General features: G+C 39.7%; 2 protein-coding genes across 3 annotated transcripts in view; one reads left to right on the forward strand and one right to left on the reverse strand.

Annotated features, from left to right (window-relative positions):
- Nucleotides 1–20,447, forward strand: part of igf1ra (insulin-like growth factor 1a receptor) — a 98,081-nt gene extending 77,634 nt beyond the window's left edge. Inside the window, exons 7-21 of the mRNA XM_084409813.1 lie at nt 3,194–3,320; nt 3,449–3,684; nt 3,782–3,949; nt 4,447–4,651; nt 10,340–10,617; nt 10,785–10,927; nt 11,030–11,195; nt 11,302–11,404; nt 11,500–11,570; nt 11,999–12,228; nt 12,441–12,548; nt 12,851–13,013; nt 13,123–13,252; nt 15,218–15,352; nt 18,402–20,447. Of these exons, the coding sequence (XP_084265939.1) occupies nt 3,194–3,320; nt 3,449–3,684; nt 3,782–3,949; nt 4,447–4,651; nt 10,340–10,617; nt 10,785–10,927; nt 11,030–11,195; nt 11,302–11,404; nt 11,500–11,570; nt 11,999–12,228; nt 12,441–12,548; nt 12,851–13,013; nt 13,123–13,252; nt 15,218–15,352; nt 18,402–18,903 (2,765 nt within the window). The 3' untranslated portion in view covers nt 18,904–20,447. The remainder of the gene's footprint in view (nt 1–3,193; nt 3,321–3,448; nt 3,685–3,781; nt 3,950–4,446; nt 4,652–10,339; nt 10,618–10,784; nt 10,928–11,029; nt 11,196–11,301; nt 11,405–11,499; nt 11,571–11,998; nt 12,229–12,440; nt 12,549–12,850; nt 13,014–13,122; nt 13,253–15,217; nt 15,353–18,401) is intronic.
- pgpep1l (pyroglutamyl-peptidase I like) lies at nt 1,835–27,404 on the reverse strand. Of its 2 annotated transcripts, XM_084409818.1 has the most exons (5): nt 27,147–27,404; nt 26,882–26,934; nt 25,557–25,673; nt 25,153–25,379; nt 21,149–23,930 (listed from the first exon to the last, which is right to left on the reverse strand). In XM_084409818.1, exons 1-5 carry the CDS (start codon nt 27,190–27,192, stop codon nt 23,699–23,701), a joined length of 675 nt encoding a protein of 224 aa, XP_084265944.1. In that variant the 5' UTR covers nt 27,193–27,404; the 3' UTR covers nt 21,149–23,698. The 2 variants fall into 2 exon arrangements, with proteins under 2 accessions (XP_084265945.1, XP_084265944.1); XM_084409819.1 differs by lacking the exons at nt 26,882–26,934; nt 27,147–27,404 and adding an exon at nt 1,835–2,762 and having other exon boundaries at nt 23,735–23,930; nt 25,557–25,932.
- Nucleotides 27,405–27,440: the final 36 nt, after the last annotated feature.

The raw sequence follows: 27,440 nt of genomic DNA on the forward strand, positions 1-27,440 counted from the left end.
AATACTATTTATGGCACTCAGTAATGTTCAATTGTGTTGATAGAAAAACAAAAACAAGATACATTTCTAGTTTCAACATTATTTGTTCTTCAGAAAATGTGCGACCATTGAAAATGTAAACTAATTTACTCATGGAGCCACATTAACATCCCTATATTGGGACTTAATTAACCATATGTGACCTTAAAAATTAAGAAACCAATTTTTAATATGAGTTCCAGGCATTCAAACTTTTGGCAACAAACAAAAGTACTGCTTTTTCCCATTTTTAAAAATGTCACCGTTGGCATATAGTTATATTGAAACAAAGATGGCTAAAGTCAACCGATTTAGCTAATAGACCTAACAATCTCTGTGTAAAAGTAAAATAATGCTGCAGACTCCAAATCTTAGGTGAAAATTGTCATTTTGACCCATTTTACAAAACTGTAAATTACTCAGTAAATAGACATCCATCACATGTAGCCTAATATTGTGGCTTTCTTCTTCATTTACGTTTGTCTTTCTTCAGAATATTTCCTTTTAACAAAAGCAAAAATTTGAGCCGGGAAAGTTTCAGAAATTTGGTTGATTTTTCCGAAATGACCCAAATGTGTTTGTCTGAGAACCTTTATACATATTTTGTACACATATTTAACTGTAGATGCTGAAATGATATGCACTGTGTGGCACACTACAAATATTTTGGGTGTCCCTTATTTTCCTATAAAGCCGTTTCCTTTCCATAAGTTGGCAACCCTAGCTGAATCCACAGTGCCAAAGCTAAAGGAATTTTATTTAAAATGAATTGATATTTTTTAACTCTTTCCCCACCAGTGTTTTTTTTTTTTTTTTTTTTAAGTTGCCAGCAACCAGCGTTTATGATATTTTACACAAAACTTTAATGGCCTTCAGAATAAGTTTTTCTGAACATGCACTATATCAAAAGAAAGAACAGACCCTCTACTTTTAAACAAAAAAAAAGCCTGTTTTATTCTAGCTCCATGCATTATTTGTCAAAGACTACATGCAGATCGGATTCAGAACGATGATCAAAACATTGATGGAGTATATTGAGTCTATCAACAACCTAATGCTTGCACAGTCATGAGCCTTGTCCTGGGTCGACATTTCATTCAGTAACGTTAGGCAGTTTTGATTGATATGCGGTTTAATGTTGTGATCACGTTATTTTACATATGCATATGATAACATATGATATTGCTTGTTTCTGCATCATCTTCGCATATATTTTGATCAGGAGATTCAAAAGATATGTAATAGCGCTTCCTACCGTATAACAGTGAAAACACGGAAAGCCGGAAAATTACGTCAATGGCAAGGAAATGTTGTCTCACAAATGATGAAAATTTCTGTCAATGGTGGGGAAAGAGTTAAAGTTGTGATTTTGAAGTAAATGTGATGGGATAAGACGACAAACATAATGTCAAGACAACATGTCTTTCTATTTTGTTGTCTTTGCTGACTGCACTCAATAATAAAGTCTGACTCATGAACAATTGAGAGGATTCTTTAAAAGAATAACTTAAAGTGTCATAATGTCATCAATTCTGTCAGAGCAGTTACTGAATCAAAATTTAATTGTTTAACCATTTGGTTGTTTTTATGACAGTCTGTAGTTAAAAATACAAATTTGCAAAATAGATATTTGTGATTTAATAATCATTATAATTTATTAAATAATTAATCGAAATAATTTCATCAATAATTGAAGGACATTGAATTGTAAATTAAATATTTCTATCTGTAAATAAAAAAATATCATACCTATATAAAATTGCATTTACATTTATTCATTTAGCGGACGCTTTTATCCAAAGCGACTTACAAATGAGAACAATAGAAGCAGTTAAACTAACAATAGGACAACAATATGCAAGTGCTATGACCCTTCCCAGTTTAATCTTCGCAGTACATGTTTTTTTTTGTTTTTTTTTTAATAAATAGATATAGAATAGAAGAGAAAGTGTTAGTATTAATGGATCAAGTGCTGCCGAAAAAGATGTGTCTTCAGCCGTTTCTTGAAAATGGCTACGGACTCAGCAGCTCTGGTTGAGTTAGGCAGATCATTCCACCAGCAGGGAACAGTCAAGGTAAAGGTCAGAGAAAGAGATTTTGTGCCTCTTTGAGATGGCACCACAAGATGACGTTCACTTGCAGAGCGCAAGTTTCTGGATGGCACGTAGGTCTGAAGTAATGAGTTTAGGTAAAAGGGTGCAGAGCCAGTGGTTGTTCTGTAGGCAAACGTCAGTGACTTGAATTTGATGCAAGCGGCAACTGGCAACAAGTGCAATTTAGTGAGGAGAGGAGTGTGCTCTCTTCGGCTCGTTAAAGACCACTCTTGCTGCAGCATTCTGGATCAGTTGCAGAGGTTTGACAGTGCAAGCTAGAAGACCAGCCAGGAGAGCATTGCAATAGTCCAGTCTGGATAGAACAAGCGCTTGGACAAGGAGTTGTGTAGACTGCTCTGATAGGAAAGGCCTGATCCTCCTAATGTTGTATAAGGCAAATCTGCAGGACCGGACATCTAGCAATGTGGTCTGTGAAGTTCAATTGATCATCAATCACAACTCCGAGGTTCCTGGCTGACCTTGAAGGAGACAAACCAAATTGAATGGAGAAGTTGTGGTGTAGTGTTTGGTTGGCCGGGACCACAAGCAGTTCTGTCTTTGCAAGGTTTAGTTGAAGGTGGTGGTCCTTCATCCAGCCAGAAAATCTGTCAGGCGGGCTGAGATGCGAGCAGCTACCGTTGGATCATCAGGCTGGAATGAGAGGTAGAGTTGTGTGTCATCAGCGCAGCAGTGACAGGAAAAGCCATGTTTCAGAATCACTGATCCAAGTGATGACATGTAGGATGGACATGTAGGATCTTAAAAAGCATATTGCTCCCAGGGTGTCTCAGTCATTCTTCTGTACCTGCTCTATTATGTGTTTGACAGATTTCTGCATAGAGCAAATTCGCTTTGAAGAACGATGATAATGGCTTATTCAATGTTATTATAATATTTTTTTCGCAGAACATAATTGCTCTGACTCTAGACTGGTGAGACATTAACAGAAGTGCCTTTTCTAATACCACTTCGATTCCTAGAAGCTCATGAAAGATGGAAAGGCCATGGCACAGTCTTATATTCAAGTTGAAGAACTCTTATGGGTGCTTTTAGATAAATCTCTCTTATGACCCCTCTTCTAGGTGAGAGTTATATTCTAAAGTTCAAATCCAACCACACTCAGAGTACTCGGATAAAGCTCACTTGGGAGCGATATCGACCACCTGACTACAGAGACCTCATCAGCTTCATCGTGTATTTCAAGGAGGCGTAAGTTTCGGACTGCAAGAAGTTACTATTATAGACATATTATTCACATCGAGTTTGTTTGTAGAGTTGTGATGAAACATTATGTAAATGTATACTGAAAGCATCTGTGCGCTGTTGTCTCGATGTAGACCATTCCAGAACATCACAGAATTTGACGGACAAGACGGATGTGGTTCTAATAGCTGGAACATGGTGGATGTGGACCTTCCTCAGGAGAAATCAACAGACCCAGGGGTATTTCTGTCCCCTCTTAAACCCTGGACACAATATGCCATCTTTGTGAAAGCCGTTACCCTGGTTGTGGATGACAAGCATATAATGGGGGCTAAGAGTGAGGTGATCTACATCCGCACCAATGCATCAGGTTGGCTTCACCACTATCCCTCCTATATCCACCTAATATCCAGTATCTAATCTACAATTTGAAGTATTACACCAACTATTATCTTGCTATTCCACAGCGCCGTCAATGCCCCTCGATGCCCGCGCATATGCCAACTCCTCCTCATCCCTGATGGTGAAGTGGTCTCCTCCCATCTCTCCCAACGGAAACAAAACATTCTACCTACTCCGTTGGCAGCAGCAGGCAGAAGACCGTGAACTGTTTCATCATAACTACTGCTCTAAAGGTAAGTGTGCACATTTAACGTGCACTTTCGCTTCGTCTAATGTCTACCTCTAATCTTCACCCTTCGGCCCCCTTCAGCTGTTATTTCAGCATTGATACAGTAGTCAACATTTAAAGTGGTTCAAAAAAAGTTGATCAAAGTTGTCCTAAGACAAGAACAGGTATTGTTCAAAATTCATGTATAACTTTGATGAAAGGTTTTGATCCACTTCAAATGTAAATGAGTGTACATTTATCCCAGTTCCTACATTGTTACTTGCCAAATAAAGAAATGGATTTGAAATTTTATTTATTTTTTGTGAGAAGAAAGAGACTGTTTAGTGAAACGAGACCAAAACCTAGTGCAGCTATGTAGGAAATCATGTGACTAGGCCCGTTATTATGCCATGGCAGACTATATCAATCAGATATTAGGTATTTCAGAGAATTGTACAATGTGTGCAGCTTGTGTTCTTATTGCTTGATCAGTTTAGTCTGTGTCATTGTTTTGTAATACAGAGCTAAAGATCCCCATCCGCATCTCAGCCACGGCTTTGTCGGAGATGGAGGGCGACACAAAGCCTACCAAATCAGATGTTAGCGGGGGTGAAAAGGGCTGCTGCCCCTGCCCAAAAACCAAGGAGGACCTAAAAGCGGAAGCTGAAGACCGATCTTATCGCAAAGTCTTTGAGAACTTCCTGCACAACTCCATCTTCACACCCAGGTATGACGCCTGCACTGATGGCACTTTCTGAAGCTTTTAGATGATCAAGTGGTCAAATGTTTGGTTTCGTGGATTCTTGGATCTCCTGCTATTTGAAAACATTTACACATCCCTGCATGGTACCCAAATGCCTAAATCCGGTTTAAATGTTTGATTTTAAAGAAATATTTTTGGTTCACTATTAAGTTGAATCAACACTTGCTGCAAAATGTTATCACACAAGACAACATTTAAAGTGCCCCTATTATGGATTTTTGAAAATTACCTGTCATGGAGTGTGTAACATAGCGAATGAAAGTGAATGAAAACATCCTTCAAAATTTAAAATCTGAAAATGCACCGTATATAAAATTATTTTCTTTCAAAAGTAAGAGTCGACTCTGAGTCAATGAAATGAATCGTTTTTCAAACGAGTCATAAGCCGTTTCGTTGTGACGTCAAGACGAAACATTAGAATATTGCCCGCCCACTTATTGCGCGCGCAGACACCAGGGAAAAATGGAAACCCTCAAACACTGCAGCTGATTCCTGTGGATACTTGACAGCATCATGTCAAGAAGACGCTGTGCTCTACAATGTGAAGGTAAAGCCAGTTTTTTTTTCATTGCCCAAGGCAATTAAAATTAATCTTTACCATGATACCACAGCAGTATAATCCTAAACTTTTGTTGTGTTCCCTTTATTTTACTGACGACTGCTTCTCAAATCTCGGAGTTCAATGCAGGATTCGCTAACCGCTTGCTCTTGAAAGATGGTGTTCAAAATACGTAGTTTTGAGTTTTATATTGTGTAGGTCTCCTGCTAACTGGCTAACGCACATTATTACTGTCTTACTGAAATACTTATGCTAATAAGTTGTGGGCCATTATTACCTAAAACTGTGTCTATAAATGCAGATAGTCTGTCATTCTCACTACTTTGAGGAAAGATTAAGCATGGAGCAAGATTTGTTTTACCAACGTTTTTGTTACATCAATCATTCACGCTAGAGCTCGGTTACTGTATGCACTGTAATTGATACAGTTTCCACGTTCACCACAATAAATTAGAAACATACTCGGTAAATAAATAAGTAAAAGTAAAATAATCGGTTTGTTGATGGACATGCACTTGTTAATGCTGATGGTGAGGAATTACAGTTGCAACATCTCATAATGTACCTCAAACTGAGTAGCGTATCACTGAGAAACGTCCTGCTCGAGTCGTCCTTGCGATGGAGGTTCGGGTTGAATAACTAGTTCTTCCAATGATTCATTATTGGACTCACGCTTGGATTGATATGGTAAAATCAACGTCATTGTTCGCTACTGTATTTAATTCACGCACAATAGCATAATAGGGGCACTTTAAAGAAAAATCTAGGTTGAAGTGAAACACTTCACATTTTAGTGTGAAAAATTAGCTTACCAACCTTACTAAAAAGTTCAGTTTTACAACTTTATGCCATGACTACATAACGCCTAAAATCATAAATTGACCGTACAGATGTCACTTTACGGCTCAAGTACAAGAAGTTCAACAGAAATAATTTGTATATTCATATTAATTACATTTTTTACAAAAATATTATAAGATTCACACTTCCGCTTTTGAATCCTCAAAAAATGAACCCCATTCACTGTCATTGTAAGTGCCTTACAGTGAGTTTTGCTTTTTTTAAAGAAAACGAGAGCCGATTATTGGTAATACACACAAAAGACATTTTTGTTGACTTTTGTATGACAAACCATTTTTGTACTGCGTTGACTTGCCAGTTGATGTTCAATGTGAAATCTGGATCCTGATGGAAAACTACTGTTCTAGCGTACTGCAAAGGTTAGGTGAACCCTCGGTAGGAACAGAGGCTGGGTTACTCCCAGCACTTTCTGCCACAGTTTACAACAGTGGTCTGAAGCCCTTAATTTTTTCAGTCTTCCTGGAGAGCGTATATCAAAGCGGGTCTGAGCTCATGGTCTTGAGGCGGCTTGATTTCATAGAATCAAAACCAGAATTTTGGAGGCCCAGACCGAAGCCTAATTATTTCGACATGGGGCTGACAAGATCAGAACAAGAGGTTTTGGAACGGGGTAGGTGCCAGCAGCGGAGGCTGGAGCAGAATCAGATGGTGAGGGGGGAAAGGTACGGCTCTGAGAACTCCAGGCCTGTGCGGCCACGTTGTTTGTTGCTGGGGCGACGGTGGCGGTTGCATATTAAGACTACAGCAGGCTGTAATTTGGGATGCACAAACAGACGCAGACTGGATTAATGAGACTGGAAAGCAGCCGCTGGCTCAGGGCTCTCTCCATGTTAGGCTTTTGTTTGCTGAAACGAGGAGTGACGTCTGCATTGTGTTATATGTTTACCTTGCTTGTGGCGTCGGATGTTTTCTTGTCTCATGCAGGCAAAGAACGGCACACAGGAACCTGTTCAGGTTTACTTAGACGCACATGCTTTGAGACTTTCTGAGGGTTCGTTCAGGACATCTGCAGTCAGGCTTTTTTGTGGGTTGGTTATTTGGTTGCAAACGTGTGTGTGTTTTGGGGTGGGCCGGGGTTTTGAGTCATGAGTATTGATGCACAAATCGATGTCGCCAAACATCTTCTACCACTTAGTTTCCCCAAACGTCTGCTTTTGGAGCCTTATTTTCATCAAGGTAATGGTTTGCGGTTCACTCAGGGACAGCGTGATGCACCGTCAACCCGTCTCTCCATCTCTAATCGATTGAAAACAGACTTTCTAAATGTAAATATGCTTTCCCTCAGTAACAGGATGCTCGTGAGGCATCATTTTCTCCATCACTGATGACTTTTTATTTCCATCTTGACCCCAGCAGCCCTAGGGTGTCCGTTTTGAGCCCCCTCACTCTGTTTGCATTTGAAATTGGGGAGACAGATTTGCCATTGAGCACACCTCATTACTGACATCAAGACTTCAGGAAGAGGCCTCTGAAACTGGTCGAGTCTGAGAAAAACAGGAGATGCTCAACACTTGAATGAAGCGGATATGTTTTTCCATTCAATGGTCGTCTCCCTTTTCTCTTCCTCTCGCCTGCTCACTCTCCCTCCTTCCTCAGACACGTTCTTTGTTTCCTTTGGAGTGTCCGGCTCCTAGGAAATGTACAGCAAACCTATGTGGAATGTTAATGAATTCCAAAGGAAGAGGAGGTGTGGACGTGTCATCTCCCCTTGCAAACTCCTCCTCAGCTGATCGGCCCTGTAAAGAATGCCTGTGTCATTCTTGAGCCCTGTGGTTCAGCAAAAACTTGAGTTTGCGCCAGGGGATGTGAGGTGTTGCCTATGCATCAATAGGTGACTGACACGTAAGCCTTTCTGCCTGGGAAAAGGAAAGACTGGATGTGCTGCTGTCAGTGTTGCCATTACGCCTTCTGACTGAGGTTTGCTGGTGTAAAATCTTCCCTCCGGACCCTGTGCATCTACATGTCTGTTTCATTCTTGCTACAAGCCTGACCTTTTCCTAGTCAGCGGTCTGTGCCAAAAGCAATTAGGTTAAAATTAGCAGTTATGGCCATAGACAAGAGGCAGATCCTATTCGTGTTCAAGTCTAATTGGGTTAAAGGTTGCTAAAGAGTATTTTATGCATGCACTTCAAACACGTCAGGGTTTTCTTCACTTGATCAGTTGTTGTCAGCGAACTAGGTGTTGATGTGATGCTAGAGTGACAATATGATTTAATCTTCTACAGTAAACACCCTCAAGGGAGATCTGAATCCCTAGTTAGTGAGTATTAAATAGTGTCCAATTGCTTCCAAAATCCCTTATCATAAATCATGGAGTGCTATTCACTGGAAGTGACATGGAATGTGGCTAGGGTTGATTTGATTGTTCCTCCCTACAGCGTTCTGTGTTGGCTTTTATTAAAAGTTTCCACTCACACACATAAAGCAAACACACACAAAGATCTTCTTTAATTACTGTCATTCCTCAGTTGATTCATTTGAGCTGACAGAATAAGGCTTATAGTAATGTTTAAACTTTTGTAATCATCAGTGGGTGAAGTTCATAATTGCTTGTAAATTTGCTTCTTGAAGACTGTTGAATAGGACACTCATTGCGTGTCGCTATGTCAGTCTGGAAAAACACCTGCTGTTGCACCTATGGAGCAAAACACTTTTCTTTTTTTGCAACAGGATATTTTGTATAGCAGACCCAAATTTGTCCCAGTTTAGGGACACCTAACATCAATTAAAGAATCAGTTGATGAAGTTGGCGGTACACTGAGAGAAAAAGTCTTAACTCTTCAGGTAATTGGCCAAGCAGCCGCAGTTCAATACATCCGTCTATTTTATAACTAGATACAATTCCCAAACTGTTTTTGACAAAAGCTGAAAACTTGTGTTGTCTGTCAGTCTTTGTGTCTGACACTTTTACCACTTTCCTCTCTTGTATTTTGGCACTCTGGGGTTTCCCTCATGTCCATCTCAAACCATCCTGTCTTTCTCATCTGTGATGGATCGTATTGTTTGGTCTGACTATTGAATCTTTACAGAGATCCCGAGCGAGCAAATCGTTACGTGTCTCCTAAAAGTGGCTCTAGGTAAGGTTATGGCCCTGGCCTAGTCCTATTTGTGAAGTGGCAGTGGGTCAGTTGGCGTCTGGTAAGCTCTTGTGGTTGCTGCTGACTGCATGTCCTTAGTGGCGGCAGGGTTGACCTGTAGCCAGTGCCTTAGTTTGCTTATCGCCTCATGCACTGTCTCTACCGTCAGAGGCGAAGTCGTCATATCATTATTATGGATGTTCTATGTTTGTTCCAAATATGCCTTCCCATTTCATTTTCTCATCTGCAAAAATGTTTATTGTATGTGTATTGCTTCATTTGCAAGTATATATTTTATAGTAAGCAATGACAGTGCATATTGAATGCTTCATGAATAGACTTTTGTTTTATATCTGGACATGAAGGAGAATCAGAAAGAGAGGGAAGGGTCAGGGTAGAAACAAGAGAGTTAACAGTTCTTGGATCCCAGCTCTCATTTCATTTTAAAACTACCAAATTTTCATGAGGGATCAGTCCCAGCCTAGCTGGATACATAGCAGTCATAAGAATTTAAAAGATCTCATTATTCAGGATGATAAATGATGGATAAGATCCAGAAGACAAAAAAGGGAGCTCTGTAGGCTGTAGAGTAATGCAACTATCCTCAGTGTTACTAAGAGACCTGTTAGTAGGCCATTAGAGAATTAGGCTTTCACGTTAAAGGAAGTGGTGTGTGTTGTAGAGTAATTGTGCGCAGTAATTGGCTTTTATGCTTTTAAACCAGTGAAGACTCTGCTGACAAAGGCTGACTGCACTATATCTTTCTATTATTTCTTACTGTTATTTTCTACTTCATTTCCTTTTCCTCTTTACTTTTTCCACCTTTATTTTCTTGCCCCTCTTACTGTCGTTTTTTTCTTTTCTTTCCTACCTTTTTCCATATTTTCCTTTCCTAATCTCATTTACTGCTCCCTTCCCTTTTCATCTTTCATTTTTCTGCTTATTTTCCCATTTCCTTTCCTTTCTCATTGTCATAGACTTCTTCCCTTTTCCTCTTTCCTGTCCTTTACGTTTCTTTTTTCCCATTTTCTTTCCTTTTCCTCATTCTTTTTTTCTGTTTCCTATCCTTTCTTCCTCTATTTCCTTTGCTTTTCCTTCTCCTGTTCATTCCTCTCCTGTCATCCTCCTCTCTAACACTTTTATTCCATGTCTCAGACCTCCAGACAGGAAGCGTCGAGACCTGTTCGGAGTGGCCAATGGCACACTGCTCCAAGGTGCAATCAGGAACATCACAGGGCTGGAGAGTAACATCACTGACCCAGAGCTGCAGGAGAAAGAGTATCCTTTCTCCGAAGGCAAAACCCATGCAGAGTTCATGGAGATTTCCAACCTGCAGCCCTTCACTGTGTACCGCATCGACATCCACGCTTGTAACTACAAGGTCCACCGTTGCAGTGCTGCGGCTTTTGTGTTCTCTAGAACCAAACCAGCAGGTCAGTAAAACCAACAAACCAAACTCGTGCACAAATGACTGCATATCCAAAAACTCCATAAAAACTCCATGACTTGTTAAAAGCAATTAAAACTGAAATGCAATTGAAATCTTATTGAATTACTGTAAGAGAGCACTGGCCTTGAGCACAATTATGTTCTTCTCCAGACAAAGCAGATGATATTCCGGGCACTGTAATTCAGGAGAGGGATGAGAAAGTCGAAGGAACAGTGCTGCTGCGGTGGCCTGAACCTCATCACCCTAATGGACTGATCCTCATGTACGAGATCAAATATCGTCTGGGAACTGAGGTTAGTGTGACAACTAACTCATACACCATTAAGAAATAGTTCAAAACTGCAGCCAAGGCCACAGACCGACTGTGTATGTGTGTGTGTGTGTGTGTGTTTCAGCCTGAGAAGCATGAGTGTGTATCACGGCAGCAGTACAGAGTACTGAGAGGAGCTCAGCTTAGCAATTTGGCCTCTGGAAATTATTCCACCCGGGTCAGAGCCACTTCTCTGGCTGGGAATGGGTCTTGGACTGAACCAGTGTCCTTCTATGTGCCACCACCTAAAAGTAAGGAATGCATATATGATTTAATTTTTAGGAAGAATGTAGAGAGACCTGTTTCTGTAATGTTTCTGAGTTTTTAACTCTGTTTGAATATCCTTCTCTTTTACAGTAAATTATGGTAATGCCTTCTATCTGGCCATCATCATCCCTGTTGTAGTGCTACTTTTACTCACTGCAGTGATCAGCGTTGTCATCTTTGTCACCAAAAAGAGGTTGATGCCCCATCTATTCAAAAATAGAATTTATTTCAACTTCCAGTGTCCAGTACTGTTTTTAAAAAAAAAATTTTATGTATGTTTGCTTTCAGGAATAGTGACAGGTTAGGAAACGGTGTGCTCTATGCTTCTGTAAACCCTGAATATTTCAGTCCTTTTGAAAGTGAGTATTATGGTTTAAAAACCAGGTTGTCTTTAAGTGTTGCACTGCTAAAACATTTGTTTTTTAATTTGTATTTTTGTCATTTTCCATTAAAAAAAAAATACTATAACATTAACATAAATAATAATTTCAGAATTATAAGCAACATTTTGAGATTTGTTAAAAACAAACAAAAAAAAACTTTTAAAATGTATTTCCTAGTAAATTAGAAATCCATATTACTTGAATTATTTGTCTCAGCCATAATTAATTGTCAAATCATGAAATAGTCATTAAAGTTTCATGATGATTTCATGATTAGACAATTAATTATAATTGTCCAATTGCCTCATCATCTGGGTTTGGCCAAACAATACTGTATGATTTGTTTTTTATGTTACACTGCACTCCTTGTTTAAATGCGCTGACTCTTATGTCTGCAACCTCAGTGTATGTGCCAGATGAATGGGAAGTGGCTCGGGAGAAAATCACAATGTGTCGTGAGCTGGGTCAGGGCTCCTTTGGTATGGTGTATGAGGGCATCGCAAAGGGCGTCGTCAAAGATGAACCTGAGACCAGAGTAGCCATCAAGACTGTAAATGAATCCGCCAGTATGCGTGAACGCATCGAGTTCCTGAACGAAGCTTCAGTTATGAAGGAGTTCAACTGTCACCATGTGGTAAGAAAGAGGGCACAATCTCATCAAGCAGTGGGTTTTGCCAACAACAACAGCTATTTTTTTATGTATTAAGTGTTATCATTTCTGTGCCACCAAACAAATGGCAAAAATAATGCTTTTTAAACAGGTTGCTCAGACACAGGTTTCTCAGTGTTTTCATAGTGACTGTGTTATTTCAGTGCTTTTTTTTCTTTGTACCCTGATTGGTTTAGGTGCGACTTCTGGGTGTGGTTTCGCAAGGCCAGCCCACTCTAGTTATAATGGAGCTGATGACAAGGGGCGATCTGAAGAGCTACTTGCGTTCTCTCCGTTCAAAAGAGGTATGGAAACATCCTGTCATATCTGCCTGCACAAACATCCTCCCCACAAATGCTCTAATTGTTATCCCATAATTAATCTCTATACTTCTTTTTAGCTTATTAGAATACACTTTTGCTTCATAACGTTTATTTTTGTTCTGCTCTGATCTATGGGCTACATCTTATCTTATCTTTTAGTTAATGTTCAGTTTTTCAAAGTTACTCAATATGTCAGTCAGCTCTTCACAAAGGGGTTAGAAGAGCATGAGAGAAACAGAAGTGTTGAATGATGCATTTGTCCTCTTTTTTTTCCCACCATGTAGCAGGGCTCTAGCAGCCAGTCTCTGCCTCCGCTGAAGAAGATGATTCAGATGGCCGGAGAGATAGCGGACGGGATGGCATACCTCAATGCCAACAAGTTTGTCCATCGAGACCTGGCTGCCAGGAACTGCATGGTTGCTGAGGACTTCACAGTTAAAATCGGAGGTAAGTCTCAGTGTTTAAGGAATATATTTGAAACAAGATTTGATTGAGAGGTGTGACTGGCCTTTCACAGCTTTCTTCCAGCTCATGTTTGCTCTCTTTATGCGTTTAGACTTTGGCATGACAAGGGACATCTACGAGACTGATTACTATCGCAAAGGAGGCAAAGGGCTGCTGCCGGTCCGCTGGATGTCCCCGGAGTCTTTGAAAGATGGAGTGTTCACAACAAATTCTGATGTCTGGTATGAGCTGCCTGTCCTCTCTGACACTTCTCTTCTCACACACACACAAATGCAAAACTTTCTGTTGCTTCTCTGCATAGTGTGAAATGATCTGCGCTTGCGTTACCGGTCAAACAATTGGACATACATTAATATTAAAAAGTTTGTGGTCTGTAAGATTTATTAATGTTTTGAAAGAAGCTCATCAAGGCTGCATTTTTTTTTTATTGAATATACAGTAAAAACATTAATAGCGTGAAATATTATTACAAGTAACTGTTTTCTGTTTAAATATATATTATACAATGTAATTTATTCCTGTGATGCAATGTTGAGTTTTCTGCAGCAGTTATTCCAGTCTTCAGTCACATGATCCTTTAGAAATCAATCTACATGATTTGGTGCTTGAGAAACATTTGAAACATTTTGAAAACAGTTGTTCTGCTTAATAGTTTTGTGGAAACTATCTAAATCAAAACTACCTCAGATTTAGGTTTCTTCAAAGTAGTTGCCTTTGGTATAGGTTGGGGTTTTATGATGTCTCCTTTTGTGGGACCCCCTTCCTAAAAAATAAAGAAAGTTTTATATTTTATGTTAAGAAATTCATGTGCAAAAAAATATATTTGCCTAAAAAAAACAAAAAAAAAACTGAAGTATAAGCTTTTATCAAAAAAAGTTTCATTTATTAATGTGTGTCCAAAATTTGACTGATGAAACATTTTTCCATCTGATCAGCGGGATGTCCCATCAGAGACACAGTAGCCCCTCTCCACCACAGGCCCCCTACTGTCCAGAAAGCATTGAAACTGTCTCTTTATTTTTCTTAATACGAAAGGAAGCCTCACAGGCTTATAAGAGGTGAAAACCCTTTAATGTTTTTGTTTCCACTGATGTTCTGTGTCAAGGGAGAATATGCATCACTTCCAGACATTCTTCCAGTCCCAGCCAAGCGAAACGTGCCCAAACACATTGTCTCTTTGTCTCAGACAGACTGTCTCTCCACAGCCTTAGTCCCAGCAGCGGCGGTTCAGTAGAACAGTCACGGTGCCATAGACCGACTTCTCCAATTCTGCAGTTTCCCAATCTCCAGCGTCCCACAGCTCTGTCACTCCGTGCGCTCCTAACCTCCTCCAGATGTTTGGTAATGATGGGGTTGGTGTGCCAGCGCAGACCCGCCTCCCTGTCCCTCCGTCCGTATCTGCTGCTTTTGAAGTCCCTGAGATGAAAAGAGTCACCGCGAGCTCCCATCTCGTACTCCCATAAACCTCGCCGTTAGGTGTCTTTATTTGTTTCCTTCCCTTGAAAAAGTCCCACTCTAATGCGGTTTTGTCTTTCAACACGCAGATGTTGCAGCCAATTAGATGCAAGTCACTGTTGTAATAGCCCTGTTTTAAAGGGTGTTGAGCTTTGTCTCAGATCCCTGGCCAGTGTAGAAAATTTGTCCTCGGAGAACTAATGAATAACGACTGGCAACAGTGTGCTCTTTGTGTGGTTTTTATTTGGGGTTTGCCGACTTTCTGGTCCGCTGCTGCACTTTCTCACCGGCCGCCGGCTAATATATGGACTCGTTTTCATTAATGAGGAACACAGGGCTAACAAAAACACCACACTAAAAGAGAAAAGTTCAGGTCAGCGGCTCATGCGGTGTTCGCGACTTTTGTGCTGTTTTGAAAATGAGCATTTTGTTGTTCCATGCTAGAAAAATAAGGAAATGCGTTGATGCATTCGCAGCTTTTCAGTGACACGCGCTGCTTTTAGGCTCCGCAGGACTGCAATTGTCTCAAAGTGCCTCTTCATGCATCTCTTGACCTTAAATGGCCTCATTCCTTTCCTCTCCGTCCTCGTCTGACTGGATTGAGTTACTTGATGTTTACGGTTGCTGACGTAATTGGACGTAAATGGGTTTTGTGACATTTACCATGATTTACTGTGAGTGCCTTTGTGTTGCTCCTGCAGAGTTATTTTAACCAGTTCCTCTTTCTTCAGGTCGTTCGGTGTGGTTTTATGGGAGATCGCTACTTTAGCAGAGCAGCCATACCAGGGCATGTCCAACGAGCAGGTACTGCGCTTCGTCATGGAGGGAGGACTGCTGGATAAACCCGACAACTGTCCCGACATGCTGTGAGTCCACCAACTGCACTTTGCTCCCAAACTTGGCACTCTGCTTTACACTGTTAACCCTTTGTCCTCTAACCGGCTCTTTTCTATTTAGGGATGCGATATCACGTTAAAATGTCGATAGTATGTCACCAGATGCTGCTGCTAACGTCTTGCCAGGCCAAAGCCTGACTGGTGCCATTTGCGTCACGGGTTAAAAGGAGACAGGTGACATCATGTTGTCAAAGAGCTTCCATCCATAGAAGGGAGAATGCGCGGTTCCCAGGGGGTGACAGTAACGGTGACCCGCGCTGCTCCACTTTTTATTAAGAGCTTCTCGTACTTATCTTCGCATCTTCATGTCTGCCTGCGTCACTGATCTGGTCTGCCGTTCTCCTTTTCTGGGCTGATGTCAGTAGCGAGGCATGAGGTCTATCTGTCCGTTTCTCTTGACCCCTTTCTCCCTCAGTCACTCTTTCTCGTCTCAACTGTTATGGAAACACAAACCCCCGGTTTCCATGGCAGCTACATTGTCCTGATTGCACGAGAGAGGAGGATTGAACATATGCTGCGCTGCGCTACATAGCTAGCGCTGTAAAAATGCTGAAGCTTTGTCATCTGTATCTCATCATTACACTCAGCTAAACATCATAAAGTCAGGATGTCGGCCTCATTTCTATGATATCATGAGAATTTAAGTATTACTTGGCTGAAATACAAGGGCAGGGATTCAGAAATAGCATGTAGATCTCTTGAACACTTGCTTGAACAATGCTCATCATGTTGAGCTCAGTACTTGGACATTTTTATCCCAAAACTGTTTAACAATAATGTTTTTGAAACATTTTTTAAATTGTATATCATGGATACATTGTTTTTTTTGTTTTTAGGTTTTATATTTCATCATTGTCCTTAATGGCAGTCAGAAGCTCTGTTCCAAAACCTAGTGAGCTGCCTACCTAGACAGCATATTAAGGCATCATAGTCATGCTCGTGACATAACGATACACTCAAAAGTTTGGGGTCTGTACGATTTTTTCAAATGTTTTTGAAAGTCGTCTATTCTCAATAGGGCTGCATTTATTTGATCCAAAATACAGTAAAACGCTAATATTGTGAAACATTATGTAAAAAAAAAAAAAAAGTTTTCTATTTTAATATATTTGAAAATGTAATTTATTCCTGTGATGGAAAAGCTGAATTTTCTGCAGCCATTACCCTAGTCTTCATTGCCACATTATGCTAATTTGGTGCGTAAGAAACATTTCTTATTAATGTTGAAAAGTTGTGCTGATTAATATTTGTGTGAAAACTGGGATACATTTGGGATGCATAGAGCATATAAGATTCAAAAGAACAGCATTTATTTGATATAGAAATCTTTTTTAAACATGAATGTCTTTACCGTCACGTTTGATCAATTTAATTAAGGCATCAACACACTTATCCTTCAAAGAGAAGGCAATCCCAGAACGCATTGACAAGCTCAGTGAAGAGCATAAAATTGAAGACTGAACAGATATGTCATTATGAATATGTCATTTAATGCTTAAAAGTAGTGAAAATTGTTCAGATTTGTGTGAGAGCTGTTTATTTTTATCTTGCCATAGGCTTAAAAACATACTGACATCAAACTCTTTTGGGATTCATTTTGAGTCGAGTCTCTCATGCCGACTCCGAGCGCTATTTGTGGAGTTGCTGCCTTTGTAGAGCGCTTCAAATCATTAACTTATGAGGTTTCCTTTCAGTTAGTATGCTGCCTTAGAAGGCCGCCGCCCATAGAGAGAGAACGTAGACAGGAAGGTAGCTCAATGGGTTTTGGAAAAGAGATAGTGAGTGCAGACAGTGGGCAGGATTTATCACATTTTCTGATTGGGTTTGAAATCACTTCAGTGAGAAATGACAGATGGCTTCTGCTATGAATTTGTGATCCAACAAGCGGTAAAAAGGAAGGTTACTTGCAAACGCCAGGCCTGTCCAAAAAAACTTGTAGTCGTTTTGAGGGAACATCTCATAAGTTGAAACCACAAAAAAGTTTAACTTTCCGCCATTAACTTCCAGTGCAGTATTTGACCTGATACTGTGGAATGTCCTTGCGAGAAGGTTCCCAGGTCAGCTCTGAACCTGTGGCTGGAGGTCACTTAAAATGTATTTCAGTGGGACAGTTAGTGCTGAAACTATTCTCAGCTTGTTTGTTTGTTTTACCAAGATGGTGGAATAGTACCACACCAAACTGTTATGATCATAGGTTTTATTATTTTGTTTTGTTTTTTTTGCTTCTCATGCATCCTCAGTTGTTCAAACGAGACAGGTCTGTGGAGTTTTCAGGATAGTAGTACACTTCTCAGTGTGTACAACCACAAAATGTTCTAGAAGTTGTCTTCTCCGCAACACTCCTGTGTGTTCTAGCTGTAGTGAACACTGCCACCTGTTGATGGGTGGAGTTTTTAAGTGTGAATCACCTGGGTTTATGAGATTTTATTGACTTTATAATGCTAGTTTGCACTGCAGTATACGAGTATGAGATTTGTACATGAATAGAAGAGTTGTACATTGCCTCTGTCACAACCACAATACTGAAATTTTGCTATATTCCAGTTATAATGTCCATTTTGCTGAAAATCTCTCTCTCTGCTAATTCTTTAAATGAATTCTGCAACTCGACTCTAATTTTCATTCAAGTTGTTCCATTTTACTTCAGATTTATTTTAATTACCAAATCTTTTTAATAGTTTTAGTTTACAGTAAAATCTCTGTATACAAGTCAGAGTTTTAGACTGATTCAAACTGGTAAATAATCTTTTTAAAGTATTGATTAAAAGAACTGGCTTATTCTGGTCATTTAATTCCAGGAATCATGCTGTACATTTTTGATTCACTAAAATGAACTGGCTCTTAAGAATAATTTGTTTTGCAAATCTTTTGGTTTTTAGTGTGCATTATTTGCAGTTCACAGTCAGTTTATTGCATCACATCAAAAATAGTAACTTTTATTTCTAATAGTTCATGTGACTTCTGATCAACTTTCTTTAAATTCAAACTATAACACTATATGTGTGTATCTGGTCTACAGGTTTGAACTGATGCGGATGTGCTGGCAGTACAACCCTAAAATGCGACCATCTTTTCTGGAGATCATCAACAGCATAAAAGAGGAACTGGAGCCGCCCTTCCCGGAGGTTAGCTTTTTCTACAGTGAGGAGAACAAGCCCCCCGACACAGAGGAACTGGACATGGAGGTGGAGAACATGGAGAACGTTCCACTGGATCCTGCTTCCACGTTAGCCCCCTCCTCTCAGGGGAGCACAGGGGCTCAGACCCAGAGTCCACAGCCGCTCTCCCCAGCTCAGGGGCCCGGGACACCAATGGGGTCCGCCCTAACCCCCTCCACCTCACCGCCCTCCTCCTCAGCCTCTCCGGGCCTGGCCTTAGACAAGCACTCAGGACAGGTAGCAGCAAACGGGCCAGTGGTGCTGTTGGGGCCGGCGTTCGATGAGACGCAGCCCTACGCGCACATGAACGGGGGGAGGAAGAACGAGCGAGCGCTGCCACTGCCTCAGTCATCGGCCTGCTGATCACGACTGCTCAGTTTCCCTCTACTCCTCACACAGGGTACCCAAATTTCCCTCGTCCCTTTGTCTACATGGTCATATGTGTTTTTTCTTTCATTCTCGAGGAGTCAAAACCCAGGGCTGACCGTGGGTTCGACAACCAAAAGGACGGTGTCCTTCCTGGAAGTCAGTGGATCAGTTTGTTCAAATGATTTCGAATGATGGAGGATGTTTCGGGCGATTGGTGACAGAAAAAGCCTACAAAAAACTCTTGCAATATTTAAGTTTTCAGAATGAACCACCACACTAGAGAGGCCTGGCTTTCACTTGTGTGGAAAAAAAAAACTGTTTTAATGTTTTCTAAAGGAAGAAAACCTGCCAGTTCATTGTGAAATAAGAGAGACAAGCATATTAGCCAGCAAGCCCAGCCCGTGAACGCTTTCAGGGTGCATACCAGTGTGTTTTTATACAAAAATACACATTCACCTCTTCAGCGCAAGTACATTTCTTCCTCTAAAACTGTCACACATTTCTCTTTCAAAATGGCGCAAGACTTTCTTAGCTGCGATCGATTGTTCTCAATCAGTGATTGGTCATGTTACTGGTTGAATCCACCCTTCTACTTAATCCATTTCAAGGGTGTTTGTTTGAGAGTGAGGTGGGCTTTTTTTTTAACTGCCAAATTTTTGCCAAATCAAAAGTTATTTATCATTACATCACCCCGCCCACCCCATCGCCATCCACAGCCGACTTTTCAAGGTTGCACTTTGAAGTAGCGCAATCGAGGGACTAAGCTCTCATACTGTCTTTGATGGGGGATTTCTGGACCTCATCTTTTACAATCAGCTTGAGTTTGTAAATCCTTCCCCTTTCCCCTTTTTATATGAATCTGATCTTCAACTATTGCATGGCAGTTCCTGCTGCACACACCATCTGTGAGCTGAGCCTCTGTGAAAGCAATGTCTCAAGTCAAAAGGAAAGAGCACGGCGCTAATCGCGAAGGTGAAGAGATTGGTGCGCTGCAGAGGCGTATATGAATTATAAGGGATCAGCTCGGTCATGAAGCAAACTGAGGGGCTTCATCTGTTTTGTGTGATGAGTGAGGCATTGTACACAGCAGGTATTTTTTTAGACTAGTCATTAGTCTCTCTGTACAAATCATATGATTCTGAGAAGGGTCTTACAGTTCTATGTTAGACCACAAGATCATTTACATACAAATCATTGGTTTGAGTCACTTTTGATAACTTTTTTACAGTTCTGATGTTCACCTCTTTGTCTGTACAGAAAGAAGCTGCTATTTTTCTTCTTTTGTGGGTGTTATGTATGTATATATATATATATATATACATACATATGTGTATATGGAAATCCTTCAGGTTTAATATTTTATGATATCTCCACTACAGTCCATTTTCTTATGCTTTATACTCTTCTTGCAAAAAAGAAAAAAAGAAAAGAAAAAAGAGAATAGCAATTTATTTTTTTTCTCCCTAAGAGGTTGTCTGCATTGCCACATGTCCATTGCCTTGTGTTTAACATTTCTCTATAATATTATTATTATTATTAATTATTATTATTATTAGTTACAACAAACTCCTTTAGCTCTGCATGTGAACTTTAGGCACCCTTGATAAAGTTGTCTACCATTGCACCTGCTCATGAGGTGCAGCTCAATCTCAGGTTAATGTTAAGGTTTTGTTCTGCAAACATCATGTTCCCATCATAGCTGATTCCACCTCAGCTTTTAGTTGCTGGCCTCTCCTTACAGTGTAGTAAACCGTACAGTATGTGAGTGTCCGTGCTCATGCCTCCTGCCAGGCATTGACATGGAAATTTTCATTTACATTTCTTTACCCTCGTAGACTTATTTTTGTAACCCATTCATGTAACTGAATAGCAACTAACAGGGCTAATCGGGTTGTCTTAATTTGTCTCGCATATGCCAGCCAACCAACAAACCATATGCCAACGATTTTATAAATCCATGCAATGAACACTAACCTTACTGATGAAATATGCCATCTGTAACCAAATAAGAGTCGGTTCAAGTTCAGAGAAGTGATCGGTTTTTTTCAAAGATTGCTAAATAAAACAATAGGTTTCCCTGGCTAGTTGGCTTTAAAAAAAAAAAGTTTAGTTTTGAAGAATTTCTTCATGTGTATTTGGGAACGTTACCCAGGACTTATTTATCCTGTCTTAGAAGGTTATTTTCCCCCTTTGAAGGGGTATTTATTTAATTTCCTGTTTTTTTTTGTGTGTGTGTGTGTGTGCGTGCGTGTGTGCGTGCGTGTGTGTGTGTGTGTGTGTGTGTGTGTGTGTGTGTGTGTGTGTGAGATACCAGTTGAAATCACTGTACAAATGCCCTTATGATTTAGTATAAAGTCAGATTATAGATGCATTTTCCATGATGTCATGACTGGGGGACTTTCTTTTTTCATTTCCTTCAGCATCTATCTACCTCATTCTCTTTTATTTTTTTTTAAATGTGTAAGTATATGAAATGATAAAATACATCTCGCTTTTTTCTGTAATGGACACCTTATCATCATCTGTCATGTCTCTGATAAAAAACAAAAAAACACACAAAAAAACTCTTTAAGCACCACAGAGTACAAGCTCCCAGGAGTGGAGAGAGAGGAAGTCATGGTGTGAGCTATCATGCCAATTGGATTCCTAATGGCGTGTCTATTGCATCCCTTATCACATGCCTGGCAACGCAAAAATCGCACTGCTCTTGATCACACTGCAATACTTTTATAAATAATCGTGTTAAAATACCTAATTCACCAGATGGTTTCATCATAATGGACCTTAGAGATAAAACAGTTCTTTGCTATCAGCTATCAAGTGTTTTTTTTTTTGGTATTTAATATTCTTCTTCACTGATCACCCCTTAATTGCCATCTAATCAATAAAACGGCTGTTCATAAAGGTTTAGGAGAGCATACAATATCCTCATATTGAGTAAAAATAACTTCAACAAAAAACCATGATTTGAGTCCAGATATGATGTTGTCATTGAAAGCTCTACATAATCTTACATTTTCCATTAGTTTAAAGGATCTTACTTAGCAAGAACTTATTTGCAGCATCAGCGGAGATCATGGCCCTTGACATCCAGTTTCCCAGCATGACCTTCTTCTGCACAACAATGTCAGTCTCCTACATCTGTCAATGGCCTATAACTGAGGATGACTTTAATACACTGATAACTATAACATTATAAGTGAATCTTCCTTCTCTTTTGCTGCAGTCTGCTCTAATACCTTTTGGCCAAAGCATCTAACGATCGAATGCATACTGTGGATTTCGTAACACTTTCCAACAACAAACCAGTGGATTTTTTTCCCTTCTCATAAACCTACCTGGAAAAAGCATTCCAACTGATTTGTTTGGTCAGATGCAACCCACATGTCTAGCGAGTACAATATATAAAGGGCCAATTGTTGTCGGCGTATTCATCTACATCATTCTCTAGAGGGAGAAAGGGCTGTAGTTTTGCCTCTCTTTTCTACTGCTGCTGACAACATGCTGCTTTACAGAGACTACAAATAGTCTTGCCAATAGCATTGGGTAGGTGGTGGATCTAAGCAACATGCTTTCTCTCTGCAAACCACCGTTAAAAACAGATGGGTCAGACGATTAAATTGCAAAGAGGATTCAGAGAAAGTCACGGTCTTACAACCCCTGGCCGTTCTGTTTCATGGCACTTAAAATATTCTTTGACTGTTTTTTTTTTTTTTTTTTTTTATCTTTTGAACTCCAGGGGTTGGAAATGAGGGCGCTTGTAGAAGATACCTGGTCGGGATGCTGAGAGGCACATTGTTAGAAAAGAATATTATTATGTGTGGTACAAGACGATCGAAATAACCATTCTATAAAAGCCCTTGTGCTTGTATTGTTGCGTTTGCGTATGTATATGGGTGGGAGTGTATCACATGTAGATGTAGTGATTAAGATTTTGATGTGTTTATAATGGAAAATTATAGATATCACTATTTATTTCTGCTTCTTTTTTCTTCCTGTAATGAATATGGACAAAAGCATTGGCCTGTTGCAAAGTGAATGTCAGTTTTCATTGAATGCTGCCAAGGTTCCTTAGTTACCAGTAGGTTACAGTTCTACAGAAACACATACACAAATAGGACAGCGATGTCCAGTAGATTACGGGTAGTCATGACACAGAGAGAGAGAGAACATGACTAGAATTTAAAATAAAAAGAGACAAGTTTACAGTAGAAATAGCTTATGTTGCATTGAAAGTTTTCTGCAAACCTGAAGGTAGATTGACTGAAAGATTTTTTTCCTCAACTATCATGAGAACTATTATTATTGTATTATATTTCTTCATCATGCAAAACCTCAGGTTTAGAACAGATGCATGTATGCATTTTAATTGCAATAATGAGCTTGAGGTTTCACAGACATCATTTCCCAGGCACTGTTGTTTCTGCTTGGCATTCCAACAAATTTCAAAAGGGGCCTTGAACTACTGTACTGAAAAGAGTTTAATAACACTTTATTTACCTTTCACAAAAAAAACAAAAACAAAGAAAAAAAGGAGAAAAATAAAAATATCTCTGTTTCATTGCATTGATTGGTAGAAACTGATGATGAAATGACTTGGCTGGTACTCTCGTCTTCTTTTAAGTTATGTATCTAAGGCCTCCTGTTTTTCAGTTTTCTCCTCACCTCCAGTTGAGATGGTAGACTTTTTACATGCCATTGGCTTAATGTATATCTGAAGAATTTTCATGTATTTTCTTTTTTTCTTAAATTTTGAATTAAAAAAATGAATGAGTCCTGAAGTCTTGTGTCAAGTGTCACTTATTGAATTGAGGATGTTTTCTACCTGTGTGCTGTCCACGTACTCTGAGGCTGTGTGTGCAGAGCTGCCCAGCTGGCGTAACAGAGCGTGGATGATGGTCTGGAGTTGTGGTACCAGTCTCTCTGGGCTTGCCAGGCTTCCTGAGGCTGGCACGTGGATCAGCGCAGCCTTTCCCTGCCCATGGTACAGTGAATAGTAGTATACAAAATCACACAGGTACCTGCAGAGAGTTATGAGAAAAACATGAACGAATTCACAAATGAAGGAGGAAAATAAACTGTTTAATTACAGTACCAACTTTTGTATCAACAACAGTGTCCTTTTTCAGGACCTTAAAGGGATACTCCACCCAAAAATGAAAATTTGCACATTATTTACTGTAAGGATGTACTGTATATATGACTTTTTTCAGATGAATGCAAATTCAAACACAATCCATCTCTGCAAGTCCATATAATGGAAGTGTATGGGACTTCCAAAGTTGATGCTTCAAAAACCACCAAAGCGAACACCATACGATATTTGGGCTGTTTCTATGGGCTGCTATACGCAAGCCGTCCACCATTTTGGAACGGTCAAAGCCGTGAACACTCGAGAGCAACCGTAGTTAGAGGCATGCGTGTATCTTTCTACAATAGATATCAGCAGATGATTTTGCTAAACTAACACAATACAAGACGAAGGCATTACAGTTAATACATATAAAAACACAAACCAACACATTCTCATCAATGAAAGGTTATCCAACTTCTTTGGGGATTTAAATCCCGGCGGTTTCACGACCAGAAGCTGCGCGATATTGTGGCATCATTGATTTTTAAAGGGCGGTCACACTACACATTTTGTTCCATTGACTTCCATTCATATGCACGAGAATGTGTCAGACTGGAAACGCAAGCTCATGCGAAAAGGATCTTATTATGCTGCATTCCAAAGTTCAAGTTTGGTGAACTCTGACCTGCGAATTCGCATCACGTGAAGATGTGTGTCCAGTAAAAGTTTGATAGGTCATGCCGTGACTTCTTGGCTGAATAAAAAAAAAAAAAATGTTTGCAGTAAAGTCGAGTAGATTGTATATTTTTTCATTTTTAATATATTACTATTTGTTAATTGTTATATGTTGAATTCATGTTTGTAAAAAAGACACCGCAGTGACATCATATCACGACCGTTACAGTGCCCATAGAAATTTTGTGCGCTCAAAGTCTAGTGTGACCGTAACTGTGAGTGATGACACGCTGACCGTTCCAAGATGGCGGACGTGCCTATGTGTCTGAAGCGGTCGAATGTGGCATCTACATATACATATCTCCGATGAGAGTGAGTAAATGAGTAAAATAATATCCCTTTAAATCAACACATTTTTACAGATAACTTTACATTTTTTATAGATGAATAATACTTTCAAGTTTTATCCATGAATCAAATTGTTAGTCTATTACCTCCCAGCATCCCTGGAGTAGATGACATCAAGTCCCATATTTTTTAAATACTTGCTAAGGGATCTCATGTCTATGATAGAGTCCAGTCGTCCAGGTCCTCCCTCAATACAGCAGTGATGAACAGGGTACAGACCACTCACATCCCTGTCTTTGTAGCAGTGGTTCTTGCCTGTTTGCTCCAGTGTGATGCCTTTGGATCCAGGGGCTATGCCCAAATGGATAACAACCTGCCCATCACAGCGAGAAAATGTCTCTGTCATCATTTTGTATCAAAAGTCAAATGTTTTAGTTTTAAGACATGTCATCTCAGATGCTGTAAACTTATAATCTGCATCTCATAATCACTTCTCTGTTATGAAGTGTTTCATCAAGACTTGGTCTGTGTATAAATATTTGTTTGTTACCTTTGGAGTCATTGCTTGCCAGATATCATCAAGAACTTCTCGTGAATTTGCATAACTGACAGGAATCTCCATAATATGGACATCTATGCCCAATCCAAGTCCTGCCATCTTCAATCCCTGCTCAAATAGCAAAGTGTGGCCATAGTGTGTCTGTGTCCATTTTACTGACCAGAATTTATAATGACTTTAACCCATTTAATCCCAAATTTTTCCCAGACACAAAAATATCCAAATAATGTGTCATTAGTGGAGACGTGACCATGTGTGAGTGTGATGGTGTTTTTGTGTGTGTTTCTCTGTGTGTGTGTGTGTGTGTGTGTGGAGATCAGATATCAGAGAAGACGTGACCGTGTGTGTGTGTGTTTCTGTGTGTGTGTGTGTGGAGATCAGACATCAGAGGAGACGTGACCGTGTGTGTGTGTGTGTGTGTGTGTGTGTGTGTGTGTGTGTGTGTGTGTGTGTGTGTTTCTGTGTGTGTGTGTGTGTGTGTGGAGATCAGACATCAGAAGAGACGTGACCGTGTGTGTGTGTGTGTGTGTGTGTGTGTGTGTGTGTGTGTGTGTGTGTGTGTGTGTGTGTGTGTGTGTGTGTGTGTAAAATTAGGTAGAAAGTAAGGTAGAACAGTTAGCCTATGTGTATTAGTATGTAGATACAATGGGTTATCCCACCGGTAACTATTGTTGCCGTTGACATGTTTGTGAGTTCTATGACCACATTAAACAAAGTTGAGTAATTGCAAATGCATATATCAATACTAGACACCTTAAACATGATGTGTACCAAAAATCTATGTCCTATCTTTATGTTAACATACTTTACCACCCTTTTCTTTGGGAGCTTTCTTGCTGCCATCCTCTTCTCTTGGCGCAAACAGCTCTGGTCATGTGACAATTTACAGTAAACATGCGACACTGCACATATTTCATTTAATTTGAGACCCTTTATTATTTCAATATCTGCTGGAAATGCATTGATAGATCATTCAGCAACATTTTTATAGCCTTAGGAATTAAAAAAAAATTTACGGTCCGGTGGGATTAAATGGGTTAGTAATGTACCTATTTGTATTCCTATAGAAACCTGAAAATTGGCATTTTATTCAATATTAAGCTCCAAAAAAAGGACAAAAGCACCATTAAGTAAAAGAAAGGTGTCATTTATTCTTCACTGAAGAAAATAAATAACTGTTACTGCTTACATGAGGGTGAGTAAAATTTTCATTTTTGGGCGAATTATTACTTTAATTTGGCCAAATTGCTCAAATTTAATTATAAGTATCTATGTAAAAGGGTAAAAAATTGCATTGTTTTACTAATAGGGCCTACCTTAGCTGCCTCCCAACTTGGATTCACTACATATTGTCGGAAAGGGGCAAAACCTAGTGAATTAGAAAAAAATTATAAACTGCATTAACATACATAAAAGCAACAGAGCTGACTAATTAGGCAACACTAATAACATGTTCTTTTGTATATTTACACAGCGAAACTATATTAACTGCGAAACAACTTTCACTCGATGAAATAGTTAAATGCGTCAAATTACCGCCCCAAAATAAACCACCTAAGTTAACTGTTAACGTTAACTTACCTGTTACAACTACAGTTTCGCGACTAACGTCAGTGTCCATGTCCATCGAGATGAGATTTTATTAAGTTAAAAGTTTTAACTTAAAACACGGTTTACCGCCTTTCTCGTTGGTCGTAACTGAAGACGAAAGTAACTAACGTTATGCTGTACAACAGTAAAGCCTAACGTTATATAACTTAAATGTCTTGAATAGGGCTATAACTGAACGTGACTGCGCAAATTAGGCTGTGAGGCAGTGCATTGTCCATTTTTCTCCACATGGGAGAGCCATCTCATATCCCATCATAGAGCTAA

The sequence above is a fragment of the Rutilus rutilus genome (genome assembly GCF_951802725.1).
Source record: "Rutilus rutilus genome assembly, chromosome: 5".
NCBI lineage: Eukaryota > Metazoa > Chordata > Actinopteri > Cypriniformes > Leuciscidae > Rutilus > Rutilus rutilus.

Excerpts from the sequence above, each read along its gene's own strand:
- pgpep1l (XM_084409818.1), bottom strand. The coding sequence starts at position 27,192 with ATGGACATGGACACTGACGTTAGTCGCGAAACTGTAGTTGTAACAG. Across the intron at positions 25,380-25,556 it reads GGCAAGCAATGACTCCAAAG|GTTGTTATCCATTTGGGCAT; the intron begins GTAACAAACAAA and ends TGTGATGGGCAG. Across the intron at positions 23,931-25,152 it reads TACTCCAGGGATGCTGGGAG|GTACCTGTGTGATTTTGTAT; the intron begins GTAATAGACTAA and ends AACTCTCTGCAG.